At 37.3% G+C, this 13,492-nt stretch overlaps 1 protein-coding gene across 1 annotated transcript in view; it reads left to right on the forward strand.

Annotated features, from left to right (window-relative positions):
• The window catches only part of LOC130734599 (DExH-box ATP-dependent RNA helicase DExH14), a 47,222-nt gene extending 33,730 nt beyond the window's left edge, over positions 1-13,492 (forward strand). The window contains exons 42-49 of the mRNA XM_057587087.1: positions 53-218; positions 309-371; positions 7,019-7,114; positions 7,225-7,392; positions 8,179-8,349; positions 9,696-9,833; positions 9,919-10,050; positions 13,045-13,492. Of these exons, the coding sequence (XP_057443070.1) occupies positions 53-218; positions 309-371; positions 7,019-7,114; positions 7,225-7,392; positions 8,179-8,349; positions 9,696-9,833; positions 9,919-10,050; positions 13,045-13,119 (1,009 nt within the window). The 3' untranslated portion in view covers positions 13,120-13,492. The remainder of the gene's footprint in view (positions 1-52; positions 219-308; positions 372-7,018; positions 7,115-7,224; positions 7,393-8,178; positions 8,350-9,695; positions 9,834-9,918; positions 10,051-13,044) is intronic.

A 13,492-nucleotide genomic window follows, 5' to 3' on the forward strand; every position in this document is an offset into this window, starting at 1 on the left:
GATGTCACTGATTTCAACAATGGTATTTTGACTGACACCACCCTTTTGACAGCCTAGTACAAAGCACGTTTGAAGATTTGGAAGACAGTGGATGCATAAAGATGAATGAAGACAAGGTGGAGCCCTTGATGTTGGGTTCAATAGCATCTCAGTATTACCTCAGCTACATGACTGTATCAATGTTCGGGTCAAACATAGGTCCAGATACTTCACTTGAAGTAAGGCTGATAATTTTCCTTTCTTACAGCATCATCATTTGAAATATCTCATTAAAAGTCATTATGCTTAGTTTTATTTTCCCGGTGTAGGTCTTTCTGCATATCTTATCCGCTGCTTCTGAATTTGATGAACTCCCTGTTCGTCATAATGAGGTAACTTTGTTGCTTTTATATCTAAAAGTTAGTGCTTATCAAGATAGCAAGTAGAGAATTGCACATGAACTATATTCACCCCCAAATTTATTCACACCTAAATTCCACATCCACCTTAGGGAGAGATAGGTATAGAAGAGAGAGAAGTGAGAGGTGTGGGTGATGTGATAGGTCATAGGGAAAAATGAAAGTCACAGGAATAGAGAACAGGTGGAAATGGGATGGAAGTTCAAGTGGGTGTGAAAGTATTGTGAGGAGTTGGGGTTAGTCTATGGGTATGAGTTGGGTCCATATAAACTTGCAGTTCTACTTCACGTTGTATTTCACACTTATCTAGTCCTCCCTCCATCCCTAATTATAATGTCCTGTTAAGACAACTATGCTTACTAAGAAAACATGTACTTCCTCCATTCCTATTTATCTGTCCAGGAAGAGAAGGTTCACACAAATTAAGTAAAGCAATTAATTGTGTTGATTTTCATAAAAATATTATTTGTTTTCCTATATCACCATTTAGAATGTATTTTATCTTTCTTCATTTATTGTTTATGTAAGAGCATTTCTTGGATAAACATCAATTAATGCTCTCTTGAAACTCTAAGTAGACAGTTATATAGGAACAAAAACAATTCTTCAAAGTGGACGGTTAATAAGGAACGGAGGGAGTAATGAAGTTAGTTAGTGTATTGGTTTTAAAAAAGTTAATACAATCTTCCACATTTACCCTTAATTAATATGTTGAGTTGTGTGGGAAAACATTAATTATTACTCCCTCCGTTCCTCATTATAAGGCCAATTTTGAGTGTTTTTCTTGTTCCTAAATATAAGTTCATTTACAATATCAATGAAACATTAATTATTTTTTCCCAAAACTATCCTCATATTTAATATGAAAGAGACAATGAGATTTTGAAATAATAACTTGGGGAGAGAAATTTATAAGAAATTAAATAAGGTTAATCTAGGAAAGTGAATAAATTCTTTTACAAATTTATTACTTGTAACTACTTTTCTTAATCTAAGAGAATTGAGTAAAATGGACTTATAAATAGGAACGGAGGGAGTAGTTGTTATCAAAATTGTGGAATTACAAAAGTATATTAAATACAAGGGGTATACTTAGAGAATGATAATAAATATTTCTAGAACGTAGTAATGGGTCTTATATATAGGGACAACAGTATGTTTCGAAAGAGTCATATAATTAGGGATGGAGGGAGTATTATATACATCAGCGAGATTGCGCCTAGCAGAACATCCCTGTACAACTACAGTCTCCCAGTCTCTCAATTATTTTCTCTCTTTAGATGGTATCAAGAGCTTAGTTGATTCATCTCAACCGTTCTTGGTCAGCCTTTGTTGCAAAAAAAAGTGAAAAAACCCTACCTGTCGCTCAGTGAAGGCTGGCCATGGCTGCTGGGCTTCAGATCTTGAAGAAATCGGTAGGATCTTGAAGAAATCGGTAGGATGTTGAAATCGGTAGGATGCTGCTGGGCTGCTGGGCTAAATATTTAAAATATTGAAAAATTAATTAATATATTTAAAACATTTTGAAACCAAATCGATATTTAATATTTTTCGAGACCAATTAAACATAATTAAAAGGTTAAGCTTTTGGGTAAGGCCACATGAATTGTTTTATATTATTATTTCAAACAATTAACAAAAAATACTTTAATATTTAATGTTATCTAATTTTCTATTGAGTTAATGACAATTTTTAAAAGAATATATTGTTTTATCATAATGAGAAGCTAAAGAACCCAAATTTTTGTTTGGGTCGTAACATGATTACATGACTTTTTGGTCATTGATGGCTTCTTTTAATTTCTTTTTTGGCCAATAGTTTTTTACTTTTTGTAAAAAAGGGATGGGGAGAGGTGAGTTTAGCTCGAGCTTAAAGTGGTTAGGCCTAAATCTAAACTAGGGTTTTAAAGAGGCTTTATATATAATATTAGCTTTCTTCTTCGTTATCCAGTCCTTTGCAAGTTTGGGGCTGCACCTTCCCTCTATCTTCTATATGCGCTGGTGAGCTTGCTAACTGCACTGCTTCAATGTGTTAGAAGTCCCACATTGGCTAGAGTTATGGCCAAACAAGCGTTTATAAAGGGTGGAGCAACCCTCTAACTCTTCAGCTAGCTTTTGGGTTGAGTTAGGCCTCCCAAATTCTAATATGGTATCAGAGCCTATCCTAGATCCATTTGTTGTGGAGACCAGTGTTGTTAATGGTGGATAGCGTCGCGTAGCGGCGAGCCCAAAATCCGCAATAGCGCTATAGTGTGTAGCGCTATGGCCGCTACGCTGAAGGAGGAGGAGGAAGAAGGAAGGAGCAGATCTCTGTTTTCATCGTGAAAAACAGATGAAAACAGAGGCAAAGGTTGAAGAAGATAGAAAACACAGCGTTCCAATTAAAAGCGTGAAAGCCCCAGAATGCCCTTAAATTTTTTGAAATAATGTTTAAATCGGGGGGCATTTTGGGGTTTTCGTACTAAACAGCTGGGTTTTTATCCCTCACTTGAAAACTGCGTTTCATTAAAGAGAGGAAAACCCCAAAATGCCCTTTAAAAGTTTAACCTAATGTTTAAATATGGGGGCATTTTGGGGTTTTCCCACCTGAACATTAGGGTTTTCCTCCCTCTTTCTTCCTCGCGCCGCTATTACGCTGCTACAGACGCGATTTTGGCCGCGATTGCGGCCGCTAGCGCCGCTACGTGATTTCTGCTACAGCCTCCAGCGTCGCGACCCTGATCCGCCACGCTCCGCCGCTATAGCGCCGCGATAGCCCGCTATTGACAACACTGGTGGAGACTAATAGAGATAATGAAGTGGTAACTCAAAGAAGTCCCACATTGCCAAGATTAGCAAGTGCACAAGTGCATATATAATAAAGAACACACACACCCATTGCCTTAAGCCTAAGGTTTTGTGGTGTTGTGTGGTTCTAACTAAGGATTTCTAACATGGTATCAAGAGCTTAAGATCCATGGCTATGGAGTCTTCACCTTCTTCTCTGCCTACTCCTTCTTCTACGAATTCTCTTTCTCAAGCATTCTCTCACAAATTGAGCATCAAGCTTGATGATTCCAACTTTTACTCATGGAAGCAACAAGTAGAAGGTGTCATCAGATCTCACAAGCTGCAGAAATTCGTTCAAGATCCTCCTCAAATTCCTGTGAAATTCTTGACTGAGGAAGATCGAATCATGGAGAATGTGAATCCTGAGTTTTCAGATTGGGAGCAACAGGATTCATTCCTCTTCACCTGGCTTCTTTCTACGCTTTCGCCTTCGATTCTTCCCAATGTGATCCAGTGTGTGCACTCTTGGCAGATCTGGGAAGAGATTCACTCGTTTTTCAATGCCAAATCGCGTGCTCAGTCAACACAATTGAGGAATGAGTTGAAGAACATCACAAAAGGTACCAAAACTGCTTCTGAATTTCTGCAAAGGATCAAAACGATTGTGAATACGCTTGCTTCAATTGGAGAACCTGTGACTTTCCGTGATCATCTGGAAGCTATTTTCGATGGTCTCTCTGAAGAGTACAGTGCTTTGATGACGGTTATCTACAACCAAACAACCTACTACTCGATTTCTGAGGTGGAAGCTATGGTGATTTCGCATGAAGCACGATTTGATAGGATGCGAAAGAAACAACAAGCTGAAACCACTCCTGCAGTGTTCCTTGCACAGGCGCAAAATCCGCCTTCATCTTCTACTGCACCGGCGCCGCCGCCACAAGCTCTGTGGACTCAGCCTACTCCGGCGCCGCCATCGCCAGCGCCGCAACCTCCTGCAACCAGTGTCGCTTCTTCCCAGCCACTCGATGGTACTGTTGCTTCTGGCTATGAGAGTCGCGATGAACAAAATCGCAATTTTGGTGGCTATGGCAGAGGACGCGGGCGCGGGAGAGGACGCAATGTCCAGTGCACATACTGCAACAAATGGGGTCATGACACAGCTTCTTGCTGGTCACGCCTTAGAGTGAATAGGAAGGTTAGGGATATGAAAATATCGCCTATGTGTACTTGTGTTTGTGCCAGCTGGAATGTCAGCTGGACACACTAGTCTTTTCTGTTATTCTGTTATGTTAGCTGTCAATTCTGTTATGCCAGCTGTCAATTCAGTTAGGAGTAGTTATAGCAGTTAGGTTGTTAGCTTAACTTGCTGAACAAGCTTCTACAATCCTATATAAGGATTCATCTTCTCTGTATCAGTTTAACCAATTCATAATAGAAGTTTTCAGATGCATTTCTTTTTCTCTCTTTCTGTTTTCTCTAACATGGTATCAGAGCTGGTCTGATCCAAGCCATGACTTTCGCTTTCAAAAAAAAAAAAAAAAAACGTAAAAAAAAAAGTAAAAAAAAAAGATTGAAAAAAAAAAAGCAAAAATGGCAGTCCCATTTGCGCAAGCCAAGACCTCAGACTCAGATGAAGGAGCACAAGTCCAAGGAACTCCGATGTTCCCGCTAGAGTACTAGCCCAGACAAAGAAAGTCGAAAGGCAGACTCAGACGAAGGAAACACAAGTCCGACGACCACTGATGTTCCCGCTGGAGTTCAAGGCACAGGCAAAAAAAAAAAAAAAAAAAAAAAATTGGAGTCCCAATTGAGGGGGAGTAATAGAGATAATGAAGTGGTAACTCAAAGAAGTCCCACATTGCCAAGATTAGCAAGTGCACAAGTGCATATATAATAAAGAACACACACACCCATTGCCTTAAGCCTAAGGTTTTGTGGTGTTGTGTGGTTCTAACTAAGGATTTCTAACAGAGACCTCCCATATTTGTTCCACCTGTTGATGTTCATTCTTACGCTTGTCCAGCCCTGGGCGTGAGGGGGTGTGTAGTCCACATTGGCTAGAAATATGACCAAACAAGTGTTTATAAAGGGTAGAGCAACCCTCGACTGTTGAGCTAACTTTTGGGTTGAGTTAGGCCTCCCAAATTCTAATCCATGGTTTTTGTTCGACCTGTGCTAGAGGTCCAACTATCTTCGCATATATGCTTGAGAACGCCGTCCCTGTAACCCGTTCTCCCTCGTTTCTCCTTTTTGAACCCGTCCCCTATCTTGTTTGAACCGGTTTTGATCGGTCAACCACCATTTTAACCGGGTTTACCGGTTATTGACTGGTTTTATGCATATCTGGTTTTCAGTGTCGTTCCAAACCGATTACCATCCCAGTTCCCGGAAAAACAGGTTGAATTGGCCAGTCCGGTCCAATTTTAGAAACCATGATAAGAACTATGTGGAGGTCAGCCTTGGAGGAATGGGAAAGGATGAGCATTTGACGGAGACTTGTCTAACAGACCTGGCAATAGCAGTCAAATGGAAAATAAAAAAGATAAATGCATTCCGGAATTGTTAGTGGACTCTGTTCATAAGCGTATACAATCTAGCATTACCCACCGTAAAACAACGAAGGAGTTATTTGAGTTTTTGCAAGTTTCTTTTTGGAAAATAATTTGAATCGTGTCTATGTGCAGTATTATATCTAAAGAGTTTAAAAAATATATTGAAGTACTTATTTCTCTCTTTACCTACAAATCTGTAGAGGAAATGGTAACCCAATAGAATAAATTGATAGCGTTGAGTTGGCTACGGCCTTGATCTGGAGTATGTGGTGGTTAGGTCTCAAATTTTGTCGAGAAAGTTGGTAGATGATCTCACTGATGTCTTCTCTCGGGTCATGGTCTTCTTTTGAGGAACCCATATTTGCTCCGAATGTTGATACATTTGATTGCTCTTTGTTAGCGGTCCAGTCTGGCACTTGTGGTGGACTGGAGGCAAAGGAGGTCGTGGTGGTAGAGGTCAAGAAGGCCATGGTAGTAGAGGTTGTTGTGGTAGAGGCCTTTAGCAGAAATAACATTTGTAATTGTTTCCTTTAGAAAAAATCTTTGAAATTATACAACAGTGAAAATTATGTTTTTTTTTTACATTAAAAGTAAAAACAAGAAATAAAAATAAAAATAAAAATAAAATGTTTGTCGAGAAAGTTGGTAGATGATCTCACTGATGTCTTCTCTCGGGTCTCAGTCTTCTTCTGAGGAACCCATATTTGCTCCGGATGTTGATACATTTGATCGCTCTTTGTTAGCGGTCCAGGCTGGCACTTGTGGTGGAGGCAAAGGAGGTCGTTGTGGTAGAGGTCAAGAAGGCCATGGTAGTAGAGGTTGTTGTGGTAGATGCCTTTAGCAGAAATAACATTTGTAATTGTTTCCTTTAGAAATCTTTGAAATTATACAACAGTGAAAATTATGTTTTTTTTTACATTAAAAGTAAAAACAAGAAATAAAAATAAAAATAAAATGTTTTTCTCATTCCAAAGAAGCCCTAAATTATTTAATAAATATGTTTAGCGGCCAACTGAAGAATATTGAAGCTTACCTATGTACTGTGAATTTTTTCGTAACATGCACCAGATGGTGCTGGTAGATTTACTTTGCCTATTACAGAGGATGATAGCTGTGAGTTAGTACTCTTTAGCTGGAAAGCTAAGTCCTAAATTTATATGCATGGACTATTGCCCTTTATCTAATAAGTTGATCATTTCTATGTTTCATGTTATATGTTAAAAATTGTTGTTTCCTTGCTCTGAAATCAAATCCGGTCAGTAATGTGATTGACACTATATCATCCCTTTGTCGTAGGAAAAATACAATGAAGCACTATCTGAGAAAGTTAAATATCCGGTGGATAAGAACCGGTTGGATGACCCTCATATCAAAGCAAATCTTCTATTTCAGGTCAGTCATGTCATAACCATGAGTTCTAGCATGGTAAAATTTCCATTATTTTTTCTGTTTATATTTGGAACGTGCAATTATTGATCATACAACTTTTTTGGATGCTGCAGTGTCATTTTTCCCAATTGGAGTTACCAATTAGTGACTATGCCACCGACTTGAAATCAGTATTAGATCAAAGTATACGCGTAATTCAGGCCATGATTGATATATGTGCCAACAGTGGTTGGCTTTCAAGCGCTATTACTTGTATGCATCTTCTACAAATGATCATGCAGGTATTCATTCTTTTTTGTACTGCAGCTGACCTTTCATCTAAGTGCAAGTGCTCATATTTTATGCTCAAAAGAAAGTTTCAGCCAATCCTGCTTTCTTTAACTATTAGATCATAAGCTTTTCCAAAAGCAAAATATGCTAATATGAAGTTCATACCCACAGGCCACAACTGTGAAGTTTCATTCTTGATTTATAGACACATCAGTCAATGAACTTAGAACTGTTGTGCTTAATTATGTGTACTCTTAAATTTGAGCTTGGCCGCAATCAACGACAAAGGCTTAGCTGAAGCGTGGAGATCGTAGGATTCAATTTTGTTTTTGTTTGTGCATGAGGTTGATTTTTAAACAGTGTCAGGTGGCCTCACAGTGGGTTAAAGATAGACTTCGATATCATCTTGATTTCGGACTGGGCCTAACTCAACAAAGCTTGCTCGTGAAGTGAGGCCTGCCTTAGCCTTTATAAGATTCACTTTGGCCGTATCTTTAGTTGATGTGTGATCTCAACATAAGTGCTCTTCATTTTACCTGCAAGATATTCTTTCTTTTGTTTGATAGTACTACTACATATATGATATATTTCTAAATGTGACATTGATCGGCATATCACATTGTAAACTATGCTTTCAATAAAATCATGCATATATTGCTCCTTGAATCTCTCTCTTTCTCTCTCTCTCTCTATATATATATATATAATCTATATATATACATATATATAGACACACACACAGTCGCACAAAATATATCCTATACAATTTCTCCTGAAATCTTGTGACCTGGTTTTAGGGTTTGTGGTTTGAGAAGGACTCTTCCTTATGGATGCTGCCATGCATGAATACTGATCTGATAAGTTCACTTAGCAGAAGAAGAATTTATAGTTTACAGGAATTACTAGATATTCCCAAGGCCGCATTGCCGTCTGTAACTGGAAATCTCCCGGCTTCAAGATTGTACCAGGTAAAGATTCCTAATAACTGCTGCTTGTTTTAATGTATTTTTCATTCTTTTGGGATGGATGAATAATTATGTTTTTGTAGATGGATGATATTGAAAACCCTTTTTTAGGGGGGGGGGGGGGGAGGTGTGCTAGAATATTTGCAACATATCTTAATAGTTGAGAATATGCATAATAGATTAGGATAATTTATGTTATTTTGGAGATATTTAAATTACCTTATATTTAGGTATCTTATTTTGTTGTAAACCTTATGTTCTTGATAATTTTACCATTATGCCATTAGGATTATCATTTTAGTACTCTAGTACTTAAAATATATCCTAGCATAAGTGCATGGTTATTCTACCATATTTACCTACTATTCTACAGTAATTCAGACGTGAGCACATTGTTCATAGCCACAACCAATCAAAAGCTTAAGCTAATATTAAAATAAGTTCAGGATTAGTTCTGATATCTGTTTTCTTATTTATTTACTGCATCCTGAGTTTTTGATTGTTTGTCTACTGACCAGTGGCTCACACTAGAATTACTCATTGTATTATTCAGTCTCTATTCTCTTCCTTTCTCCTTCCTTACCTAAACTCTATGATGTCAACAAGGTTTTAGCTAGAGTTCATTTTGCAATAACTACTATTCATATTAAATTATTCATTTGAAAAGAATCATATATAGTTAACTATTCTTTGCCCTGAAGTTTTTTATTGTTATACTTGACCAATGATGGGAACCTTGCGCTCTGAGCTGCTGTTTTATCGTCACACACTATTTGCATTTTGTATTGTATAAGATTAATGAGTAGAGACTTGAGATTTTAAATTTTAAATCTTATTACTACTAATTCTTCAACCTTTTGGTATGCTATTTTTCTGAAATTTTGCATGTCTGAGATCCGTGAAAAGTATATTCTCTAAGTTGTTTGATGTGTGACGGATCATATCAGTTGGTCCTTACCCTGTATTAGATCCATCTCCTTTCAGTATGTTTTCATCTGCATCACTGTAGCTTCTGCCTCATACTTGCATTCAATGCAATATCAATGCAGTAATTTCGGGGATTTTTAGCTATGTTGCAAAGGCTGGAGTCTGCCAAGCTTCTGTTTATTGATTTTTGTCCAACAGGATAGTACATCGTTCGTGGTTTTTTAAATTCTTACATGACTGCATTCCAGTTACTTTTCTTAGTTTTTGGATCTTAAGATTATGTCCATCGTCCGAACTCCAAAGTCTATTTGTAGGTTGTGTTGCAAGTAATTCCTCTGTACGGATATATTTTTTCTTCATTATTTATCTGGCAGTAGCAGGCATATTATCACCTAATGCATGTGTTTCTTTCTTTCAACCAGGATCTACAGCACTTCCCTCGTGTTAAAATGAAATTAAGGCTTCAGAGTAGGGAAACTGATAGCACATTGCACATCAGATTAGAGAATATCAATTCTAGGCGACACTCTTCTAGAGCATTTGTACCTCGATTTCCGAAGGTATATTTTGTTTTACAGACCCCATTATTGTTATGATTTGTAGTCTGTGCAATAGAAACATAATTTTCAATTTTCTTGATTACAGATAAAAGAGGAGCAATGGTGGTTAATTCTTGGCAATAGCTGTACATCTGAGTTATATGCTTTGAAAAGAGTCTCTTTTTCTGATCACTTAAATACCTCCATGAAGTTGCCTCTAACTTCAGCTAATCTTGAGGTATAATCATTTCTCTCTATACAAAATGTGGTACCCCTTCGGCTCTGGTACTTAATCCCTCATGTGTAATAACTAATAGGATGCACTGTAGTAGTGTATTTACACAAGAAATAGAATATCTCCCGAATAGGAAAATGCTCTGTTCCAACAGGATGGAAATAGATTGTCGTTCATTTACATTCCATTTTTGGGACCCCTTGACATCCCAAATAGGCATGAAAAGGAGAGGGACATACAATTATAAGGCCAGCAAAACAAATTTTTACCATCATTTTTTCATTTCTACCTAGCACCACTATTGGAGTGGGAGTATTATTAGTATTCCACTCGTTATGAGGGATTATACTGTAGAAAGAGTAAGAGAGAGTTAGTAGTGGGGGATAGAGGAATAAATTGGAAAGAGAGTTTGGGACCTTTCAACATCCCAAATAGGCATGAAAATGAGAGCGACATACAATCATAAGGCCAACAAAACAATTTTTTCCATCATTTTTTCATTTCTACCTAGCACTACAAGGTGAAACTATTGGAGTGGAAGTATTATTAGTATTCCACTCGTTATCAGGGATTATACTCTAGGAAGAGTAAGAGAGAGTTAGTAGTGGGGGATAGAGGAATAAATTGGAAACAGAGTTTGGAACCGTAGAGTGGACAATAAATTGTACCAATGGTGGAGTTGGAATAAATAGGAAAGAGGGAGAGTTAGTGCTGCGGTGCCTTTGATTTGGTTGGGAATTTTAGTAGGGGAGTTGATATTACCACCCACCCCAACCCAATTCCCACCCCCTTTAAAGTAATATTTCCCTAAAATTCCCTTTCTTCGTTGTTTACTGAGTTATAAAAACCCGGTACACCTTTATGTTTTTACCGTACCGGGATTTAAAACTCGGTATGTATAAAGGCTCATTTGCTTTCAGGTTCTTGTATCCGGGACAGCTTTTGGAAAAATATACTCTGGGAGTTCCGGAATATGATTCCAGATTTTAAAAAACCCGGTATTACACATTAATGTAACTGGGTTTGAAACTGGAGTTCCTGGAATAGGAACCCCATCGATACCATGAATTGTAAAACCCGATATTGTGTGTCAACAATACCGGGTTTTTGAAGTCGGTATTGTTTAGGGATGACACTATCATTTTTAACTTACCGAGTTTGGGAACCCGGAATTTAAACATATGATGAGTATTTGACATACTGGGTTTTAGAACCCAGTAGCCTTTTAAACATTTCTTCCCTAAACTACTGTTATTAAATGGCGTAAGTCAATTAACACACCTGGATAGTGGAGATCGAAGTGTAAGGGGCATGAGAATGTGGAAGAGGAGAGGAGGGGTAGTTTTGGAATTTTAAAAAGGTGGGTGTGAATTGGGATGCCGGGGTTGGGAATATCAGCTCCCTTTTTGTAGTGGGAGAGCCCTGGCTCTGGAAGGGTCTTTTTCTGATTTCTTTCTGTATTCCATCTCAATATTTGTTCTTGAATCAATTTGATACTGAGTTGGGACTGAGTTTATTTTGATTAAACTTTCTATCTAGTTTCTATTGATTCTAATCCTGTTCTACAGTTATCTACTTAATTTTTGTTAGTTGACAAAGAATTGGCTTACATAGCATTGAGGCTTATACTACCTCCGGTCCTATTTATAAGAACCACAAAACTAATTCACAGTTTAAGAAATCTAGTTAGAGTAGTTATGTGTAATAAATTTGTTCTCAATTGATATTGAACTTCCAAAATTGTCCTTAACTCACTTTTCTTAATTTTTATGCATTATTAATGCTTAAAAAAGTGAAAAGAGATTAAGTTCAATTAAATAATGGTATTCTTGTCAAAAAGTAATTAATGCACCACCAACTCCAAGTTGGTTCTTATAAAAAGGACCAAAGTAAACCTGTTATTTAGTTCTTATAAATAGGATGAGAGGTATTCTTTACAAAGGGAATTAAATTCTTTCCTAGTGTTTATATAGCTGTAATCTGTTCTTAAAGCACTATGAAATGGAGGAAACGAAGTTCTGACTGAATAAAGCTTTTGGCACTATCAACAAACCTGAGTTTCGAAAATTTGCTTCGAACGATAGCAATCTGATTTTGCTGCCTAGTCTCCTTGCTCCAAGCCTCCAACCTCTTGTGTCTATGACTAATTCGTCAATTTCCTTTCTATATCAATTATGTTATGTGGATGAATTTCCTTATTTCTCTCGTCTTTATTTTCATTTGTGCAAGGGTAGAGTGGTAGAATAGAGGGGTGTCAAAGTAGTAAGGACTAGTGAAAGTAGTTAGTTACTTTGAGGTATCAGTTAGATAAACAAGGGGAAAATTGATAGAATTATAGAAAGATTCATTCAAAGGATTTAGAATGTTGTATGAAAATGGAAACCTTTTGTTTGAGGTTTTTTTTTTATAGGCTAATGTTCGTTGTTAATTGTTAGTAAATTAGTTCCTTCGCTAGGATTTGAACCCTGACTTTCACCCTGCAAATCCCTTCATTTCCCTTAGCTCACCCAGTGAGCTACCCTCCCCCCCCCGTCTCCCCCCCTCCCTCATTTTGTTTAAGGGTAAACCGTGAGAGTAATCTTTCTAATCATTCAATAACATTGTTCTTTCCTTTGATTGTATTAATTTTATTTGCTCTTTCCTGGGTTTCTACCAAATTGACAAATTACTTGGGTATGGAAAGTTTAACTAGAGATTCAAATGAGTATGTTGCCGCCAGAGTGCATACGAGTACTTCATTAGCAAATATGTTGAATACTAGAGAATCTGGTTCACCTTTTAAGCAGGGTATCAGGTCTGAAGCATGGATAAATGATGTGATAATAGTGGAAAGCAAACTTTTTTTTTTTGATAAGCTCGAGAGCAAACTTTCTTTAGCATATTTCTTTTGCCCACTATTTAATTTTTTTTCTAGGTTGTTGTCAGGTTTATTTTGATTGTCAATAAATACCTTGTTGCCTGTATATATTACTTAAGTAATTGTTTAATCGCTTGCAGGAAATGAAACTTATTTTAGTTTCCGACTGTTACATTGGATTTGAACAAGAACACTCCATTGGGGAACTTGTTTGATATCAGCCAATAACAGAGCTTAGTAGAAAATGTTCGATTCGAGAAGACTTTTATTCTTTGTTGATCGGCGTGGTGTAAGTGCAAAAATTAATGGCTTAAAAGCATTTCTTGCCCCTGATGTATCATGTTTGTGCAAAAGACACCCCTCCGTCACTCTGACGTTAAAAAATTAACGGAAGGGGCTGATGTGGATTTTTTTTATTTCTTGGAAATGCCACGTGGAAATTACGTTTTAAATTAGGAAAAAATTGTGAGGGAGATTCGAACCCAAGCCTCAAAAGTGGCAAAACCAGAACCTAACCATGTGAGCTACATAGAGACTTGTAATATTTATCAACACAATTTTATTTATACCATTTATTTCTTCACAAAA

This window comes from Lotus japonicus, chromosome 1, assembly GCF_012489685.1.
Source record: "Lotus japonicus ecotype B-129 chromosome 1, LjGifu_v1.2".
Taxonomy (NCBI): Eukaryota; Viridiplantae; Streptophyta; class Magnoliopsida; order Fabales; family Fabaceae; genus Lotus; species Lotus japonicus.